Here is a 21,588-nt window from a genome sequence, read left to right on the forward strand (position 1 = left end):
GCACAGAGAGACTAAGTAACTCAGCCAAGAGCTAAGATTCAAACTCCAATAGTTATACTCTAGAGCCCAAATTGTTAGCCACTATTTCATTCTGCCTCTATAAAATATCAAGAGCAGCTATCTATCTATCTATCTATCTATATATATATAGCTTTAATTCTTCTAAATATATTCTAAAGTAGACTATATCTATTATCTCTTTTCTTCTGGATACTATATATGTATTTGTGAACATGTAATATCTTATCATCAGAAAAAACACATATATTTAAAAAGACAGAGACTCTTCAGGACCTCCCTCCAAGATGAATTCAACCAATTAACCAAAACATGTCGGACGTATTTGTTAATCTTTCTGAAGTTATTCACCTGTGTTACCTTTCAGTTCACATTCTTCATCTTGTTCTCAAATATAACACGTGAATTTCATCAAAAGACTTACAGAAAATCAGATATACTATAGCTGTAGCATTCCTCTGATCCACCTGTCCAGTAACTCTATAAAAGAAATAAGCTTGTAATAAAGCTTATTCATGCAAGTCCCCAGAAACCAACAGTTTCTATTCTGTGTTCACAAACCATCGTTCTAGTAATCTGGCCTAGAATTTTGCCCAGAATCTACAATAACTAACTTCCAGATCATCCAAAGATGACAAACAGAAGTTCAGCAATGGTTTAAGCAAGTTCTCCTACTGCAATGAGATATAATTCATCAGAGAGGGGAGACTCTAAACTCATTTATATTCATTAAGGCCCTTTTGTGTAATTAATTCCCTTACATTTTCTGCACTTCAGTTTCCTACTACCAATAACCACTTGGCCCTTTCCAGAGTGGGATTAATTCTTCTTGACCAAGAAGACAGAAATAAGAGGGGCTAACAAATTCTACTTTCTATGATATGTTAATATTTCTTCATCTACCCTCTCAAGACTATACCTGCTCTAAACATAACTAAAAAAGCCTTTTTAAAAAATGATTGTCGGCATTTTCTGAAGGTCTCAAATAACTCTGAGATTTCTAGTTTCTGAAGCTATTCTTATGGGTTCTGTCACTCTTCACTGTTGGTTTTATATCCTGCTTTTTATCCTCAGTACTTAGAGTTGGACAGCTACTTTTGTTGTCACAATAGTCTCTTCGGTTACTTCTTTCTTCCTTATTGGAATCAGTTATCTCCCATTCCTCTTGGAAATACGTTCCAATTATGTTAAAGAGAGAAGCTATATAATTGGCATAATTACCCTGATATTGCTTAAAATGTGTCTGGAACTCTGTCAAAAACTCCTTTCAGAAGTGAATTCCCTCCCAAAATCAGTTTTATACTTTATAGTCACACCTCCTCTTTGAAATTGTACTGCCCAGATTGATCACCTATCTCATTATTAATAATAATAGCTGGGCTTCCCTGGTGGCGCAGTGGTTGAGAGTCCGCCTGCCGATGTAGGGGACACGGGTTCATGGCCCGGTCTGTGAAGATCCCACATGCTACGGAGCGGCTGGGCTCGTGAGCCATGGCCGCTGAGCCTGCACGTCCAGAGCCTGTGCTCCGCAACGGGAGAGGCCACAATAGTGAGAGGCCCGCGTACCGCAAAAAAAAAAAAATAATAATAATAATAATAGCTAACATTTCCTGGGTATGTGCTATGTGACAAGCACTACATTAAGGAGCTTTCCATATATTCTCCGATCTAATCATCACAACCCTGATAAGGAAATACTATCATTGTCCACCTTTATCAGTAAGGTAGCAATGACTTAAGTAACTTGACTAAGGCCACACAGATACTAAATAACAGAGCTACATTTTGAGCCCAAATTTATCTGAATTAAAAACAAACAAACAGAAAAAACAAGTTCTTTCTACTACACCTTCTAGCCATTCACTTGTAGGCTAACGTTGAAGAGTGAGGAGAGTGAGTTGTTTTAGTTTAAGGTGACTTATAAAATGAAGGGATTTAAACAATATATGTATCAGAATTTATAAGTCAAATATCTGATAATAACTTCAAAGTGACCACCTTGAGAAGCTTTAAAGTTTGGGAATTTCTTATGGAACAGTTTCCACAACATTTTACCAGTCTTTTAAATATCTTTAATACTGGCAAATATTCATTTTTGAGGATAGTTTCTTTTTTGGAAATAGTTTGGTCTTTGGAACCAAGTCTTGTAAATTAGAAATAGTGATTTTGGGTGGTATAATATCTTAGTACTTGAGAGTGTGGCTTGGAGTATGATAGTTATAAATTTGAATCAGAGCTCTACCACCCTAACCTCTACACAATTATTTAAATTCCCTGAGCCCTAGTCCCTCATCTGAAATACAAGAAAGGTATCATCTATCTTACAACCATTGTGAAGATTAAACGGAATACTGTATATATAGCTTCTGGCTATATAAATATATAATAGATATGTGTAGTAAATAATAAATGTTTGTTTTCTCCTTCTCTTCTCCACTGTTATTTTAATCATAATTTCAAACTATGAATCACATTATCTGTCACTTATAACTTTAAGAAGGCAAGTAATTTTTTTTCAGTATATCCATTTTTCAACTATTGATTTTTTGCTTTAAATTACATTGAAACAGTATTTTGATGTAAGTGTAAGTCAATGGGCAACTTACCTGTGGAAACCATCTTTCAAAACTTCTTGCCTCAAAATAATTTCAGAACAAGTGGCCCTTATGCCTATAAGCATGAAAAGATTTTTTTAAACAAAATAAGCACTCAATGAAAGAATATTTAAATAATCAGAAAATAATAGTTTGAATAGGCTTTAATTGCCTGGAAAATCTAACCAACCTAAAAACAAAACAAAAACTTTTAAAACTTAAGCAATTTGAGCTACATATAAATCTATTTCTAGTATAGCATAGGGGTTAAAAGTCTTGACTTTGGAGTTAGATTGGCTAGTTTCAAACCGCAGTCTATCTATTAACAGCTGTGTGACTTTGGGCAATATAGTTTCTCTCTCTACTAGTTGTCATGAGAATTTAATATATGTAGAAGCACTTAGAACAGGGTCAACCATATAGCAAGCACTCTATATAAGTGTTCGCTATTTATATTACTTTATTCAGGTGATCCCAGGACACCAAAAACAACAGAATGGCCAAAGAGCCAGGAAACCTCAATTTTAATCCTAGCTAACTGAAACTGAGTATCACATACAAACTGGTAACTTCTATATTCTACCATCCTCACATAGAAAAAACTGAGAGGATGGTACACTATGCCTTGTGGAGACACTGAAAGAGTTTAAAGAAACAACAAAAACTGGAGGCTTTTGAAAGGTTCAAAGGGCTCCTTTATAAACGTACAATAACCAGAAATCTCACTATACTGACTCCATGCAGAATTCAGACATTAAAACTGTTACTCAGTGTCAGTTTCATAAAGTTAAAAATTCAGCTACTAATGACCACCAACTCTGCCCAGGCACTTTGCTATGGAATTTTACTCCATTTTCAAAAGCTGGAAGTGTGTGGGAAGAATATTAAAACAAACATACAGAAAAACCATACACTACTGTATGTTGCTAAGTCCATTAGATGTATTCCTGAGAAGATCCAAAAAAAAAAAAAAAAACATGACAGGGAGATGGAAACATTTGGAATATACTAGGGAAGGAAGGAAAAAAGTATGAAAGACAACATTTATTAAATAGTAACTATATGACAGATTCTCTACTTGGGGCTTTCACATGTATTTTAACTTTCACAGTCTAGCTAAACAGGCAGGCAATATTATTGCCTTTTGTACACAGGAGGAAACTGACTTATAAACAGTTACTGTTTAGGCCACACATCTAGGTAAGTAACAGATTAGAAGCAAGATCTGCCCAACTTTTAAAGCCTAAGGCATTTCCACTCTCCTAGCTATTTAAAGAAATCCTTAATTGCTTTGGGGAAGCACATATCATCTTTTCCCAAGCAACTTACAGAATATCCCTTGCATAAATCAAGATATTTCTTCAATGTTTAACTTTAATAGAGGTGGGGGTAAGGGTTTATATCTGCCTATAAATTAATTAGAAAAAAAGGTCAGATTAATAGGCTTAAAGTCTATCAGGATATACACTAGAGAATAGTAAATTTCATTCATCTTGGGATAGTAGAAAAGCTAATTTACGAACAGTATTGCAAATACTAGATTATTTATGATTTTTAAGGCAAAGGTACCATTTTCTTTCTTTTTTTTTGTAATATTTATTTATTTAGCTGTGTCGGGTCTTAGTTATGGCACACGGGACCTTCGTTGCGGCATGCAGGAACTTGCCTCGCGTCGCGTGGGTTTCTCTCTAGTTGTGGTGCGCGGGCTCAGTAGTTGCAGCATGGGGGATTAGTTGCCCCGGGGCATGTGGGATCTTAGTTCCCTAACCAGGGATCCAACCCAAGTCCCCTGCATTGGAAGGTGGATTCTTAACCACCGGACCACCAGGGAAGTCCTCAAAGTACCATTTTCAAAGTGAATTTGTTGCATCTGAATGCACCTTCAAGATTTTTCCTCTTAAATATTACCTTAGTTGGTTATTGCGGCCTGAACTGGCTCTGGCAATTGACCCCTTTTTAATCACAAAATGTCAGTGCTGGAAGTCTTCAGATACAAGTCCAGTTGTTTAAAAATTCTTTTTGGCCTAGTAATCCTTTCTTCAAATAAATTTGGGAACTTAATATGTAAACACAAAAGCAGAACTGCACTGACTGACAGATACTAGTCTCATATCCTCGTTTTAAAGACAGAGAAACTCACCTGATTTGTACTGACTTTCCTTTCCCTATCAAACGTTGTCACTTTATTGTAATTACTACTGCACTGTATACATCTCCCCCTACTGCAATGCAAGCTCCACGAGGGCTGGATCCACAGCGCCTAGCACAGCACTGCTGCCCACGGACTCGGGCCCAAAGAAGTGAATCAACTCGCTTGCCCAGCCCTGAGTCATAAAGAAACCCTAGCCCAATCTAGTCCATTATCAAAAATGTTTGTAAAACGAAACTAGTCTTCCTCCCCTTTCCACGTCCCCCGAGGACAACACACACTATGTATTCTAGATTGGGGTTCGCACACCTCATAGAGCGCTTAGACTTTGCTGGCTCCGCAGTGGTCAGAAGCTTCACGCATTCCAAGAGCATCCCAAGACGCTTCACGTCTGTACTTTACAATTTTTTTTTTTCTTTTTTTTTTTTTTTTGCGGTTTGCGGGCCTCTCACTGTTGTGGCTTCTGCCGTTGGGGAGCACAGGCTCCGGACGCGCAAGCCCAGCGGCCATGGCTCACGGGCCCAGCCGCTCCGCGGCATGTGGGATCCTCCCAGACCGGGGCACGAACAAAGTCCGACTTTCCAGAGAACCAGGAGCAGCCACAAAGCAATGAAGACGGGGGGCGGGGCGGGGGGAGTAGCAGGAAGCTTGCGGCCTTTGTTTTTAACCTCCTGCAGCTCACCCTACAGCTCTAGGGTCGCGAGAAGTACCTTTGTTAAGCGCGGAAGGGAGAGTACTGGGGAGCCTGGAGTGCTCCCCACCCTCTCGGCCCTAAACCCCGCCCTCGCCCCTGAAGCCCCGCCCTTCCCCTTACCAGCGTCGGTGGGTGTGGTGTTGAAGGCTATGGCTGGCGAGCAGGTGAGTCCAGCCACCTCCCAGAGGAGCAGCCAGGCCACCGCCCGGACGGCCACGGCCGGGGTAGCCAGGACGCCGGAGAACGCGCGCCCCAGAAGAGCGCGCGGGGACAAACTGCGGTCGGAGGAACCTGCACACGCCTCACACCGCTCCTAGAGCGCGCTGTCACGGAGTTAGAGACCGGGACGGAAGACTCAATGCGCGCACGCCAGCGGTCCAGCAGTTACCCTGCTCCCCGCATCCCCGGCCCCCGAAAGTTCCGGCGTCAAGGAGGCCGCGGTCCCGCCCCCTCGTCGCCCCGCCCCTCGCACTCCCGGTCGGGGGTGGAGCGAGGAGCGGCGGAAGCGCCGTGACGTGTGCCAGGGCAGTTGCTTTAGGGACCGCTCCGCGGGGCCCCAGCATGACTCTGAGCTCCGCGCGGTGTCCTGGGGATAGCCTAGCCCAGCTCCCGGCGTCCACCTCCACTTCCAGGTATTTGCCGATGTGGGCCTCCTGCCGGGGTATTCACCCCACGGTGCGGAGCTGTGGCTGTCGCCTCTTTCTGCTGCGCCAGGCTGCGCCTGGCCTCAAAGTCGAGTGCTCCTAGGTGTCCTACGGTTAGTGGAAACACCCCCTCACGGAGATTTTAGACGTTGACCTGCAGAAGATGCATTTTATGTACTTCTCTATGGGTAAGAAAGTCAGTCTTGCACTAGTGGGGGCGTGGATAGGGAGAGGATCGTCTACCTGATGGCAAAATCCGTACACTTTAGGTGCTGTGGGGATGCTTGGCAAGATTATGCAGGTCACTGATCCTTGAGGAGAAAAGTATTAATGTCTAGGAAGAAGTGCTGGGTAAATGTGTCGTCTGTCTTCATGAATTGAATATGTAAGCAGAGCTGGAGAGTATCCAATGCAGATTGGAACAGAGCGGAGGGCTCTAGGATGGATGTCTTAAAGAGGAAAGATGTCAGAAGATACTACCTAAAACTGAAGATAGCAGTATAAGCATACTGTTAAGAAATATGAAGATAAATTTTGGAAGAAACATTTAAAAGAAACTCGTTACCTATGGAGAGGGGAAGGGGAGAGGACAACAGTTTTTTGTTATAAACCTCATAGAATTATGTTACATTTTAAACAGCATACAAACATTACTTTAATAAAAATAAAAGTTTAGTTTTAAAAAGAAAGAAAAGAGTGTAGTCAAACTACATTATTGAGCATCACTTGCATATATCATTTATTAATACAGCCATTTGCTTGAGTGTATGGAATTTGTATTGTGCTCAGTAGGATCTTCTAGAAAGTTTACTAACAACAAATTTTAGTGAGGTGAACTGGGAGTAGTATTTGTTTAAAAAAAAAAAAAAGAAGAGGTGGAGTGGGATCATGGCATCAGATCAGAGGCAGAGCACAGTAATTTGATAACAGTTTTTTATATATTGGGTTGGCCAAAAAGTTCCCTTGGTTTCTAAGTAAAAATAAAAGACACATTTTTCAAAAAAATATTTATTTATTTCGGCTGCACCAGGTCTTCATTGAGGCACGTAGGCGCTCTTAGTTGCTGCATGCGGACTCCTAGTTACGGCATGCATGCAGGATCTAGTTCCCCAACCGGGGAACAAACCCAGGCCTCCTGCATCAGGAGTGCAGAGTCTTACCCACTGAACCACAAGGGAAATCCCACATTTTTCATTTTTCATTTCTACCAAGAACTTTATTGAACAACGTATTCACCATTTTGTTCCACCACTTTCTGCCATTTTTCAGGCAACTCAATAATTCCATCTTCCCAAAACTTTTTATCCTTTTGAGCAAAGAACTGTTCTAGGTGCCTTTTACAGTCTTCCAGAGAATTGAAATTTTTTCCATTAAGAGACTTTTGTAAAGACCGAAATAAATGGAAATCCGAAGGTGCAATGTCTAGTGAATATATTGGATGAATCAGAACTTCCCAGCCAAGCTGTAACAGTTTTTGCCTGGTCATCAAAGAAACATGCAGTCTTGCGTTATCCTGATGGAAGATTATGCATTTTCTGTTGACTAATTCCGGATACTTTTTGTCGAGTGCTGCTTTGAGTTGGTCTAATTGGGAGCAGTACTTGTTGGAATTAATCGTTTGGTTTTGCAGAAGGAGCTCATAATAGAGGATTCCCTTCCAATCCCACCATATACACAACATCACCTTCTTTGGATGAAGATCAGCCTTTGGTGTGGTTGGTGGTGGTTCATTTCGCTTGCCCCACCATCTCTTCTGTTCCACATTATTGTACAGTATCCACTTTCCATCGCCCGTCACAATTTGTTTTAAAAACGGAACGTTTTCATTACGTTTAAGTAGAGAATCGCATTCGGAAATACGGTCAAGAAGGTTTTTTTCTCTTAACTTACATGGAACCCAAACATCAAAGCGATGAACATAACCAAGCTGGTGCAAATGATTTTCAATGCTTGATTTGGATATTTTGAGTATGTTGGCTATCTCCCACATGGTATAATGTTGATTGTTCTCAATTAATGTCTCGATTTGATGGCTATCAATTTCAACTTGTGTACCCGACCGTGGAGCATCATCCAGCGAGGAATCTCCAGCGCGAAACTTGGCAAACCACTTTTGACACGTTCAATCAGTCATAGCACCTTCTCCAGACAATGCACAAATCTTTTTTTGCGTTTCAGTTGTGTTTTTACCTTTCTTGAAATAATAAAGCGTAATATGCCGAAAATGTTGTTTTTTCCCCCTATTTTCTATATTAAAACAGCTACACAAAAATTCACCAATTTTAATGTACACTGATATGACAGCTGTCACAATACAGTCTAACAAAACTGTTTCAAATGAAGTTAAAGACAACTAAGCGCTACTAGAGCCAGCTTATGGAACGAATGAACTTTTTAGCCAACACAGTATGATCCATTTCCTAAGAGTAAAAATTCTCACATCCAATAGGAAGGGGTGAATAATATAGATTATGGTATATGCATAGGACAAAACATTTGCAGTCATAAAAATTTGCATTTTAGAAAGACATTTAATGGCAAAATTACATAGGTTGTTAAATTTAAAAGGCAGGACTTAAAAAAGAATGAAATAATGCCATTTGCACCTACATGATGAACCTAGAGAGTATCATACTACGTGAAGTAAGTCAGAAAGAGAAAGACAAATACCATATCATATCACTTATATGTGGAATCTAAAATATTACACAAATGAACTTATCTACAAAACAGAAACAGACTCACAGACATAGAGAATGGACTTGTGGTTGCCACGGGGGAGGGGGCATAGGAGAGGGATGGATTGGGAGTTTGGGATCAGCAGATGTAAACTATCATATATAGAATGGATAAACAAGGTCCTACTGTATAGCACAGGGAACTATATTCAGTATCCTGTGATAAACCATAATGGAAAAGCATATGAAAAAGAATATATGTATTTATATTTATTACTGAATCACTTTGCTGTGTAGCAGAAATTAACACAACATTGTAAGTCAACTATATGTCCGTAAAATAAAATTTTGTAAAAATTTAAAAGGTAGGAAATAGTATGTATGATATAAAAACATACTATAGCTAAAAAACAAACCAAAAAAAAAAAAGAAACCAAACACAAACAAACAAAAAACTATGCCTAGAAAGACTGGAAGGAATCAGGGATGATTATTTTGTATGTCTCTTCCTCCCCCTTCCCCACTCCCATCCCAGTTTTCTACAATGAACATGTATTAAGTAACCATGTTCCTAGTGATTCTCTAACAGAACTGAATTTATGAAGATATCATCCTTATGCTGCTTTACCTCCAGGTTCTTTGACATTTGCAAATCTTTCTGAGAATATCATAGTCACATCTAAAGCAGTCCCTATAATTAAGTATATTTTGGCATTGAGAGCAGGGAAGGGAAGAGGGAATGGAAAGTATTAACCTTTAAAATGGTTGTTTCACCAAAAAAAAAAAATGGTTGTTTCAAATTATGCTAACATACATATATGGAATCTTAATAAACGGTACTGATGAACCTAGTGGCAGGGCAGGAATAAAGACGCAGACATAGAGAACAGACTTGAGGGCACAGCAGGGGAAGGGGAAGCTGGGATGAAGTGAGAGAGTAGCACTGACCTATGTACACTACCAAATGTAAAATGGATGGCTAGTGGGAAGCTGCTGCATAGCACAGGGAGATCAGCTGACACTGATGACCTAGAGGGGTGGGATAGGGAGGGTGGGAGGGAGACGCAAGAGGGAGGGGATATGGGGATATATGTATACATATAGCTGATTCACTTTGTGGTACAGCAGAAACTAATACATTGTAAAACAATTATACTCCAATAAAGATTAAAAAATAATAAATAAATAAAATGTTTCTTGTAACTGAAAAAAACATCATGTAGTGAGACAAATAAGTTGAAATAAAAGCCATGTAAGCTTTATTGCCTCAAATATGTGGAGGCTGATTATTGCCTTGTTTGATCAGACTTCTAAACTGTGAACACTTCGAGGATGTACAGGGGCTGTGTCTTCTATTAACACATTGAATTAAACAATGGAATACCTACTACAGTCCAGATATTGTGCTGGGGATATTGTGGTGAACAGTGGATATGTTCCCTGCCCTCATGGAGCATATAGAATAGAAGGAAAAGAAAAGTGATAAAGTAAGTAGTTACAAAAAACTCAATGAGTAGAATGATTGGGGAAGTACAAAGGAGAGAGGTCTGGTCTAGTGAACCCCTCAGGACATAATATGTAAGATTAAAAAACTCTTAGTACCTTGACATAGAGGGTGCTTGTACATACTTGTTTAATTGGTAAACAAAAAAGATCCTGTAAGTTGATTCTTGGGCTGACTCAGAGGTTCATATACAGTCTTTGGTTAAGAGTACAGTACACGAAGAGATCCAAACTGAACTGCATTTCTAGGTTCATGTGTGAACAAATCTACACCCCTCAATGAACCAGGGACTCTATAGACTAAAGATAACCTGGGGCCAAACTGAACTTTCCAGGTAGCTCTTGAAATACTGAGCTTGAGCTGACTATGCATCTCCAGAACTGGAGTAGATTCAGATCTGCTGGGGAGGAAAAGTAGAGGAGAATGTGATTTATCCAACACTTAATTTTTTTCCCCTTTAGCAGGAAGTCATTATGCGACTAACACATTTTCATCAGATTTCCTCTGATTTACCGTGAAGTGTATGTGAGAATGATGTGCACTGCCAAGAAATGTGGAATTAGGTTCCAGCCTCCGGCTGTTATCTTAATCTATGAGAATGAAATGAAGGGGAAAAGTCGCCAGCGCATCATGCCTGTCCGAAACTTTTCAAAGTATTCAGGTATCTTATGTTTTATCTTGCCTCCTATCTTAAATATTCGCTGAGTCAGTTTATAAGAACGATTTGAGTCTCATGTAATGGAATGACATGGACTTCAGAGTTAGACCGACCAAGGTTCAAGTCGTGACTGTCAGGGTAGGTATGAAATCTTGGCTAAATTACTTAATCTTGGTGAGCATCAGTTTCCTAATCTGTAAAAGGAAATTGATAATCCCACCCTTTGAGATCTGCAGTGTGGGTTAAATGAGATAGCATTATTCAGTAATATTAATTCCCTTCTCTCCCTCCAAATGTGTTTATTAGTTGTAATCTTGATATTTTCTTGGTACCAGTACTAATATCTAAAGCTGTAAAACTACTTTTCTTCTCAGATGTTTTCTCCAGTTGAAAGTATTTAACATCTCCTCAAAGTGATTTTAAGTTACAGAAATAAAAAATATATCCCTCCTTCCCCCATCACACTCAAAGCTGTATATAAAGAAATAGTTCTGTAAAATAGTTCATTCCCAAAAGCCAGTTAGCTACTTGACTATAATGACAGGTAATGGTTTCAGTAACTTGTGGTACCTGAATAGTCTGTGGTGTTGCGTGTGGTATAATAGTTTTGTTTCTCCCTCCTAGATTGCAGCAGAGCTGCTGAACAATTAAAGAATAATCCACGACACAAGGGTTACCTGGAACAGGTATCCCTGAAGCAACTGGAGAAGTTATTCAGTTTTTTACGAGGTTACTTGTGGGGGCAGAGTTTGGCAGAAACAATGGAACAAATTCAGCGGGAAACAACCATTGATCCTGAGGAAGACCTGAACAAACTAGATGACAAGGAACTTGCCAAAAGGAAGAGCATCATGGATGAACTTTTTGAGAAAAATCAGAAGAAGAAGGATGATCCAAATTTTGTTTATGACATTGAAGTGGAGTTCCCACAGGATGAACAACTACAGTCCTGTGGCTGGGACACAGAGTCAGCTGACGAGTCCTGATAACCAAAAACTAAAAAAAAAAATTATTGGGTAGCAGAAAATCCATGTTTATACAAGACCATAGATTGGTTGTAGAAAAATCTGTAAAGAACACTATGCATATTGGGTCATGTTTGGATTGACCATGTTACTTTTCAAAACCAAGATATGTAGAGCATCTACTATGTAAGTGCATATGGAATATAGGGAAAACAATATAGGAATCTGCCTTTAAGGAGCTTACAGTCTAATTGGAAGATAAGTCAAAAGCTTATGAAAAACTAGTTTAATGGTATTAGGAAGCATTAGATCCAAATGCTTGATAAAGGCTAGAGAGGATCAGAACCTAGATTACGGTAGGGTAGAATAGTCAGGGAGGACTTTGTCCATCAGTGGCAAGATGGTACTTTGCCTGGCCCTTGAAATGGTAGTATTTGGATAGAAGCTTATATAGGATTCCAGATTAAACTGGGAGGAAAAAAAGGGGGATGTTGCAGGGGATTGGTAAAGAGAGAGGAATTAGAACGTTTTACTTGAGGAAAAGTAAGCAAATTATAGTTTGATAAGATCAGAGTGTATATGTGGTTGCCAGGGGATTATTCTTTTTTTTTTTTTAATTTTATTTATTTATTTATTTTTGTCTGTGTTGGGTCTTCGTTTCTGTGCGAGGGCTTTCTCTACTTGTGGCAAGCGGGGGCCACTCTTCATCGCGGTGCGCAGGCCTCTTACTGTCGCGGCCTCTCTTGTTGCCGAGCACAGGCTCCAGACGCGCAGGCTCAGTAGTTGTGGCTCACGGGCCTAGTTGCTCCGCGGCATGTGGGATCTTCCCAGACCAGGGCTCGAACCCGTGTCCCCTGAATTAGCAGGCAGATTCTCAACCACTGCGCCACCAGGGAAGCCCCAGGGGATTATTCTTTATGCATTGTTTTTATATCTATTTAACTCTGGAGTAGAAGAGTACCCCTGCAGAATGCCCTGCAGCTTCAAGTGGATGTAATCTGATGGATAGCAGGGGAATTCTGCCCCATCCCCCTGCCCCAGTATCAGGAAATATGTACTAAAGACATTCTGAAACCCTGAACCTCTTCCCATAAATAAGAGGTTTGTTTGTAAAATGGGAAATCTACCCATAATAAATGAACATATGTACAGCCAGTTTAGGCCTATTCATGAGTTTGTATCTCCAAAGAGAAGATCTTTGTTGAACAAGGTTATATATGTACAGATATATCTTTCTTCATATTAGAATATCATTTAATTGGTAGAAATCCTGTTTTCTGCAAGGAAATTAATACCCATTAAATAAAGCTATAAAAGTTACTCATTCTTTCCACCTGTCCATCCCTACTCTCCTTACCATTAAAAGCCTCATTAAAGAGGTCATTCTTGGGCTTCCCTGGTGGTGCAGTGGTTGAGAGTCCGCCTGCCGATGCAGGGGACACGGGTCCGTGCTCCGGTCCAGGAAGATCCCACATGCCGCGGAGCGGCTGGGCCCGTGAGCCATGGCCGCTGAACCTGTGCGTCCGGAGCCTGTGCTCCACAATGGGAGAGGCCACAGCAGTGAGAGGCCCGCGAACCGCAAAAACAAAAAACAAACAAACAAAAAAAACACTGCAATGAGGTATCACCTCACACCAGTCAGAATGGCCGTCATCAAAAAGTCTACAAATAGGGACTTCCCTGGTGGTACAGTGGTTAGGAATCCGCCTGCCAATGCAGGGGATACGGGTTCGAGCCCTGGTCCGGAAGATCCCACATACTGCGGAGCAACTAAGCCTGTACGCCACAACTACTGAGCCTGTGCTCTAGAGCCCGCGAGCCACAACTACTGAGCCCATGCGCCACAACTACTGAAGCCCGTGCGCCTACAGCCCGTGCTCCCCAACAAGAGAAGCCACTGCAACGAGAAGCCCCCACACTGCAATGAAGAGTAGACCCCGCTCGCCACAACTAGAGAAAGCCTGCGCGCAGCAACGGAGACCCAACACAGCCAAAATTAAATAAATTAATTAATTTTTTTAAAAAGTCTACAAATAATAAAGGCTGGAGAGGGTGTGGAGCAAAGGGAACCCTCCTACACTGCTGGTGGGAATATAAATTGGTGCAGCCACTATGGAGAACAGTATGGCGATTCCTTAAAAAAACTGAAAACAGAATTACCATATGACCCAGCAATCCCACTACTGGGCATATACCCAGAGAAAAGCATAATTCAAAAAGACACATGCACCCCAATGTTCATTGCAGCACTATTTACAATAGACAGGACATGGAAGCAACCTAAATGTCCATCACAGAGGAATGGATAAAGAAGATGTGGTACATGTATACCATAGAGTATTAACCATAAAAAAGAACGAAATATTGCCATTTGCAGCAACATGGATGGACCTAGAGATTGTCATACTGAGTGAAGTAAGTCAGACAGAGAAAGACAAACATCGTATGATACCACTTATATGTGGAATCCTAAAAAATGGTACAAATGAACTTATCTACAAAACAGAAATAGAGTCACAGATGTAGAAAACAAGCTTATGATGGTTACCAGGGGGGAAAGCAGGGTGGCTGGGGAGGGATAAATTGTGAGGTTGGGATTGACATATACACACTACTATATATAAAATAGATAACTAATAAGGACCTATTGTATAGCACAGGGACCTCTACTCAGTACTCTGTAATGACCTATATGGGACAAGAATCTAAAAAACAGTGGATATATGTATATGTATAACTGATTCACTTTGCTGTACACCTAAAACTAACACATAACTGTAAATCAACTATAATCCAATAAAATTTTATAAAAAAATAAAGGAAAGGGAAGAATAAGAGAGAAGACTGATGATAGTCCAGTTATGATGTCAGGGGCAGGTTCATGATTTCAGTCTTCTTTTTTTTTTGTTTTAATTAATTAATTATTTTTTGGCTGTGTTGGGTCTTCGTTGCTGCACGCGGGCTTTCTCCAGTTGTGGTGAGCTGTGGAGGCTACTCTTCATTGCGGTGTGCGGGCTTCTCATTGCAGTGGCTTCTTTTGTCATGGAGCATGGGCTCTAGGCACGCAGGTTTCAGTAGTTGCAGCACATGGGCTCAGTAGTTGTGGCACACGGGCTTAGTTGTTCTGCGGCATGTGGGATCTTCCCGGACCAGGGCTTGAACCCATGTCCCCTGCATTGGTAGGCAGATTCTTAACCACTGCGCCACCAGGGAAGTCCAGTCTTCTTCTTAATGAGCCAGGCAGAGCCATCATATTATAGTGAGACTGAGAAGCCGGGGTAAGAGTGAGTAGTTAAGGTGAAAATGAAGGGCGAGCATGTCGATGAAAAAAATTAATCCATAGCCCATCTAAGAAAGAAATGGAAAATTTTGTTCGAATGAAACTGAGTATTATAACCCGGGAGGCAGTCTCTCAGAGAGCTCTGAGAACTGTTCGAAAGAGGTAAGGCGATTTTGTGCAACCAAGCACACATCTCAGTAGAAGGTTGCTACTAGCCATGGGGAATAGACAGCTTTTCTAAGTATGGGAAGATGCAAGAATCCGGGTTTATAAAAAATTTCTCCTGAAAATATCTATCTGAAGGCCAGTTCTGTCAGTTTTCCTAGAGCACAGAGTGCCTCATCCTGATCTTTCGCCCTGAATTCATTTCAGGGTGTATTGTAGGTCAGTGACTGCAGCAGTTAAGGACTTGATTCTTGAATTCAATGGTGGGCAACGTTTTCTTTCTTTCTCTTTCTTTCTTTCTTTCTTTCTTTCTTTCTTTCTTTCTTTCTTTCTTTCTTTCTTTCTTTCTTTCTTCCTTCCTTCCTTCCTTCCTTCCTTCCTTTCTTCTTTCTTTCTTTCTTTCTTTTTTTTATTTTGGCTGCACTGGGTCTTCCTGGCAGCATGCAGGTTCTCTAGTTGCAGCATGCAGAGAGTGGGCTCAGTAGTTGCAGGGCGAAGGCTTAGTTGCAGTATGTGGGATCTTATTTCCCTGACCAGGGATCAAAGCCAGACCCTCTGCATTGGGAGCGTGGAGTCCTAACCAGTGGACCACCAGGGAGGTCTCAACATTCTTTGTTTATCGATCACTTCCCTTTCGGTCTTAATTTCGACCAAGGTTTGGGAGGCATTTGGTGACCAATTTGTTCCAGAGAACTAGGAATGCTCATTCCCAGGTCAGCAAGGATTTCATTGATAGGCCACTCAGTGCTATTGCTGGACTAGGCCCTGTTAATAGCAGCCAAAAGTCTCTGGATTGCCTGTCTTACTAGTCTGTTATGGTCCAGGAAATGGCTCCCTCTTGTTGCTTCCTCCCGTATCTAGAGTTACACTATTACAATCATTGGTCTTATAGGACTATATATTTGGTCAATCATTTCAGGTCACTTAGGCATCATTAATTTTACCTGAGGCTCAGTCACATATTTGGTAATGCAAGAAATAATAATCTTGTAAAATAGGCAGAATATAAGAATACAGCTAGTAACATTAATAAGGTCATAAGTATTTAAGCTAAGGACCTCCATGAAGTGTGGCCCAGTATCTCCCCAGGTTGTCTGACCAGTCTGTTCTCCACCAATCACTGTCTTTTTTTTTAATATTTATTTATTTATATTTATTGAAGTATGGTTGATTTATAATGTGTTAATTTCAGGTTTACAGCAAAGTGATTCAGTTACAAACACACACACACACATATATATATATATTCTTTTGTAGATTCTTTTCACATATAGGTTATTACAAAATATTGAGTATAGGTCCATGACCAATCACTATGTTTTTTTAAATTAATTAATTAATTTTATTTTTGGCTGCGTTGGGTCTTTGTTGCCGCTCTCAGGCTTTCTCTAGTTGCGGCGAGCAAGGGCTACTCTTTGTTGTGGTGCATGGGCTTCTCATTGCGGTGGCGTCTCCTGTTGTGGAGCATGGGCTCTAGGTGCGCAGGTTTCAGTAGTTGTGGCTCGCAGGCTCTAGAGCACAGGCTCAGTAGTTGTGATACACAGGCTTAGTTGCTCCGTGGCATGTGGGATCTTCCTGGACCAGGGCTCGAACCCATGTCCCCTGCATTGGCAGGCGGATTCTTAACCTCTGCACCACCAGGGAAGTCCCTGAAAATTTTTATGTTTTTCTTGTCTTGCCTTAAAATGTGATTTTTTATTTCATTAAGAAGAAGGAGAGGACTTCCCTGGTAGTCCAGCAGTAAAGAATCCACCTTCCAATGCAGGGGACGTGGGTTCGAGCCCTGGTTGGGGAACTAAAATCCCACATGCCACGGAAGAACTAAGCCCACACATGGCAACTAGTGAGCCTGCGTGCCTCAACTAGGGAGCCTGTGTGCCACAAACTACAGAGCCCATGTGCTCTGGAGCCTGCAGGCCACAACTAGAGAGAAGTCTGTAGGCCACAACTAGAGAGAAGTCTGTGCACCACAACAAAGAGCCTGAGTGCCAGAGTGAGAGATCCCGCCTGCCAAAATGAAGATCCCACATGCCGCAACTAAGACCCGACACAGCCAAAAATAGAAAAAAAGAAAGAAAGAAAGAAGGAAAGAAGGAAAGAAAGAAAGAAAGAATGGAGGAGCTTTGTTCAGATGGAAGGGTGAGGTTGGATGTGTTCAACATAGATGGAGAAAGTAGACTGTGGGGAGTCAAATGAAAACCTACAACCCAGGGGTCACAAACTGAAAAGGATCTCCCCTATCCTCACCTCCTCTCTTCTAGAAACAAACTAACAAAAGAACTTCCCCTGGCCAAGTTTACAAGAGTGTTAACGGCTGAATGAACAATCAACCTTCAAGCTCAAAATTTTTAGCTTTTATGGCTATAAAATCCTCTCAGTGGTTCACCATTTCACGCTGTAGCAGATACTGTTATATAGCAGATTACCTACTCAACATCCTTTCACTTCCTTCACTGCCTGCAGAGGCCCAATACTGTTTGTTCAGGTATAACCCTTCCCACATAAGTCTCAGATCTAGAGGCAAAGACCGTTTGGTCTCAATAAATCCCAGTAGTTCCATTTCATTGTCTATGATTGGTTTAGAGATGGGCATGTTACCCAGTTCTAGCCAATGAGATGTGAAGGGAGATCTACAAGGACCTGTGAAATAGGTGTTCACTATTTTTTGGAGAAAAGGAGTCTCCTCTATTTCTCTGGACATGGTTGTATCTGAATGTGACACCTGGAAATACTGCAGTCATTTTGTGGCCAGTCTGAGGATGACGCTGATCATTAATGAGGGCAGAACAAAGAGAATCACAGAAAGATGGAGCCAGAGCCCTGGAATACTGCACCTGGAGCCTGCCCTACCTTTGGATATTATGTTACATGAAATAAATTTCCCCATTTTTAAGCCAATTTAAGTGGATGTTTTTCTCTTTTTTGCATCCAAAAAACTCCTGTTAACAAAGGAACAAACCTCTTCCATTGGCCTCTTTCATTTCTGGACCCAGTATGGACAATGTGTGTTTTAAGGATAGACCCAGAGACCTCTGGGAAGAGATTGATACAGTGGACAGAGCAAAGCACAAGAGAGTGAGGAAGGCTAGGCAACTGGCAAGGGCAGTACAAAGCCGTAGACCTTGGACTCTAAGGCTGGGTGGAGTCCTGTGGAGCCAGGAGGAACTGAGTCAAATGGGAGGGGCTGAGCAATGAAAAGTACTAGAAAGGGTGGCATCAGAGGGCAGGTCTGGCAAGTTGTGACAGGTGAGCTTGGGAGAAAACAATAAAGCAATTGGGATAGAGAACGGATATTCTGAGTTAAGAGATCTCAGAAGTTTAGTAAGTCCTAGTGGTGATGAGATCCAGCATCTGAATTTGACAGACCAAGACTGATAGAGAGGGAAATCCATAAAATAAAAAAAGTTAGGGAGCCTTGTGAAATTAAGGAGTCTGGAGGAGCAGTAGCCCAGATGCTGAAAGATCCTGGGAATACTGATCGATGAAGGGCAAATGGAAGAAGAAACTCAGCCAGTTCCCAAAGTCATTTGGGTAGGTATGAAATGCTTACTATGGTTTTGGGCAACTGCATCAATAATATGAAGAAGAAAATGTAAAAGGATGGAATTAATATTACATGTTTAGGAAGAGGGAGAGAAAAGGTACAGAGGAGAAAATGATAAAAGATTAGAGGGTTGTTTTTTTTTTTTAAGTCAGAAAAAAAGTTCCTATATGTGTTCCACCAGAAGCAAAAAACAAACAAAATTGGCAGTACCGGTTCAAGACAGGATTTTCTTTAAACTGAATGAATGATCCTTGCTCTTAACCTAGATATGGACACCCTAATGCATGATTATGGATCCAGGAACTTTCAGTTTCTGGTAAGAACTCTTAGGTTAGCAAATTCCATTAAGGTTGCCATCTTGACCTTGTTAATAGTAGCATTACATAGTTGGGACAGCAAAATTACCATGTGCCTCTACACTTAAAAGGAAATCTTAACCAGAGCCAAGCAACTGTCATCACTATCATTAAATACTTGTTGATTCCACTGTTCCTCTTCCCTGTTATTAGATACTGGGTACTACATAATTTTCATGTTTTGGGTCTGATGGATTCTCCACCAACAAGAAACTTAGAGGTATCCATTATGTCTGATAATGAACCATAATAAAATGGATAAATTAAAATCCTAATGTAATCCTCAAAGTGCATTTTAGCCAAAACCTTTAAACTCTTCTCTCACTTTCCCTCTTTCCCTCCACTCTACGCCACTTTCACCCCGAAATTAGAGTTATCAACTAGTAACAAAAGAAGTTTTGTGAGATTTATGTTTTCTCTCTCATTATCCACTGTTCAACATTTGAAAAATACTAACATGGTCCAAAACAGGGAAAAGGCTAACAGGAGAAATACATATAAACTTTTTTTTTTTTTTTTAATAGTAAGAACTGTATATTTGGTCTTTTTTTTAATTAATTAATTTATTTATTTATGGCTGTGTTTGGTCTTCATTTCTGTGCGAGGGCTTTCTCTAGTTGTGGCAAGCGGGGGCCACTCTTCATCACGGTGCGCTGGGCCTCTCACTAGCGTGGCCTCTGTTGTCGCGGAGCACAGGCTCCAGACGCGCAGGCTCAGTAATTGTGGCTCACGGGCCCAGTTGCTCCGCGGCATGTGGGATCTTCCCAGACCGGGCTCGAACCCATGTCCCCTGCATTGGCAGGCAGATTCTCAACCACTGCGCCACCAGGGAAGCCCTACATATAAACTTTATATTAATATATATATGAAAAAAACTTGTGTTATGAAAAATTATCCCAAACTTAAAATAAGGCAAAACATGAGGGCCACATGTCTTTTCAATATTATACTATAGCATTGTGTAGAAGCTTTTCCAAAGATTGCTTAATTTTCTAGGACAATGTATCTGTGTTTGACTTTGAGGTTTACTATTTGATTGGAACCCAGACACTGTTAACATGAAATTTTCTGTCCAGTAAAGGAGATGACCTATAGGTTTACTTGCCTATAGGACATTAACCACTTTTGTATCTAACCTAGCAGTCTTATTCTAACATTCCTTTGTGAAAACGTATAAACACTTAGTCCTTCAAAATACTTTTGGAACCAGCTTTACCATCTTATTGGTCCCCTTCATCAATGAGTTAATGAATCTTAGCATGTGTTCATTTTATATTGGTTATGAGAATTACGTTTTTAAAATTTTGAAAATTATGCTTTGACACCTGATAGCCCTTATGATAAAAGGATTAACATCTTTTTAGACTTTGGAAGCATGCTTTTGATATAATGTGCTGACATTTTTTTAACTTTCAAATATGACATTTCCACCTATGAGAGGAGCTAGGAACAGGAGGCAGGAAAGAGCTGAAAGCTTGGGGCAAAAGACAAAGAGGCCAAGTTGAGAAGTTAGACAAATAAAGGACAATTGCCATATGAGGGCTCACGCCTCTTAGGGTCCCCGCAGGCCCAAGCAAGCAAGCGGTGTCACCATCTTTCTGACACCACCTCTGAGCAGGCCCACCCTAGCACTGCCAAGCTGACCATTGGGACCCCAGAATGAGAGGGCTGGAGACAGCAACCTGGTTGGAAAGTTTGGGGGTAAGTAGGAGCAGTAGCTAGGGGAATTGTCTTAAATATGCATAGCAAACACATTGTGTATTTTATAGGCCCTCCCAGGCCACACCTTGGTTCTGCCATTACCCAAAGCCATGGTTTGGTCTTAGGGAACTGGGATGTCCAACTACTGATGCTAAAATGAAAATTAACCCCCCCACTATCATCAGAGGGCAGTACATTTTAAAAAATTTATCAGAAAGTAGCTTTGACCTGGCTCTGGAAGGATGTTAGTAGTGTTTTCTTAAAATTTAAACAATGTGCCTACATCTACATCCAGAGTGAGTTCAGAGTGAGTCTTGCTCAGCCTTGTATGTTGTTTTTAAATACTCTTTTTAAAATGCTAAGTTTTCTGTGTCATACTTAGATTCATTCATTTTAAACACTTACTATGTGCCGAGCACTATTCTAGGTAATACGGATACAGAGGAGAATAAGGCAGAGAGGACCCTGCTTTTACGGAGCTCACATTTCAGTGGGGAGAAATAAGTAAATAAAAAAGTATCATGTGATCATAAACGCTGGGAAGATAAATTAAAGTAGGGTAATATGGGAAAAATCCTTCACTTAATCATCGCTTCCTCCTGCAGCATCTAAAAAGACAAGGAAAAAAATTCTATCAG

At 40.7% G+C, this 21,588-nt stretch overlaps 2 protein-coding genes across 4 annotated transcripts in view; one reads left to right on the plus strand and one right to left on the minus strand.

Annotated features, from left to right (window-relative positions):
* The window catches only part of PIGX (phosphatidylinositol glycan anchor biosynthesis class X), a 27,426-nt gene extending 21,408 nt beyond the window's left edge, over positions 1-6,018 (minus strand). The window contains exons 1-3 of the mRNA XM_012536354.3: positions 5,824-6,018; positions 5,576-5,768; positions 2,625-2,688 (exon numbers count right to left, since the gene is read on the minus strand). Coding sequence (XP_012391808.1) covers positions 2,625-2,688; positions 5,576-5,768; positions 5,824-6,018 — 452 coding nt within the window. The remainder of the gene's footprint in view (positions 1-2,624; positions 2,689-5,575; positions 5,769-5,823) is intronic.
* CEP19 (centrosomal protein 19) lies at positions 5,762-12,144 on the plus strand. 3 transcript variants are annotated; one of them, XM_033403774.2, is made up of 3 exons: positions 5,762-6,287; positions 10,743-10,942; positions 11,564-12,144. In XM_033403774.2, exons 2-3 carry the CDS (start codon positions 10,813-10,815, stop codon positions 11,923-11,925), a joined length of 492 nt encoding a protein of 163 aa, XP_033259665.1. In that variant the 5' UTR covers positions 5,762-6,287; positions 10,743-10,812; the 3' UTR covers positions 11,926-12,144. The 3 variants fall into 3 exon arrangements, with proteins under 3 accessions (XP_033259665.1, XP_033259664.1, XP_033259666.1); XM_033403773.2 differs by having other exon boundaries at positions 5,762-6,087; XM_033403775.2 differs by having other exon boundaries at positions 5,762-6,087; positions 10,746-10,942.
* The last annotated feature ends 9,444 nt before the right edge of the window (positions 12,145-21,588 follow it).

Source organism: Orcinus orca, chromosome 5 (assembly GCF_937001465.1).
Source record: "Orcinus orca chromosome 5, mOrcOrc1.1, whole genome shotgun sequence".
NCBI classification, from domain to species: domain Eukaryota; kingdom Metazoa; phylum Chordata; class Mammalia; order Artiodactyla; family Delphinidae; genus Orcinus; species Orcinus orca.

Excerpts from the sequence above, each read along its gene's own strand:
- CEP19 (XM_033403774.2), top strand. The coding sequence starts at position 10,813 with ATGATGTGCACTGCCAAGAAATGTGGAATTAGGTTCCAGCCTCCGGCT. Across the intron at positions 10,943-11,563 it reads AAACTTTTCAAAGTATTCAG|ATTGCAGCAGAGCTGCTGAA; the intron begins GTATCTTATGTT and ends TCTCCCTCCTAG.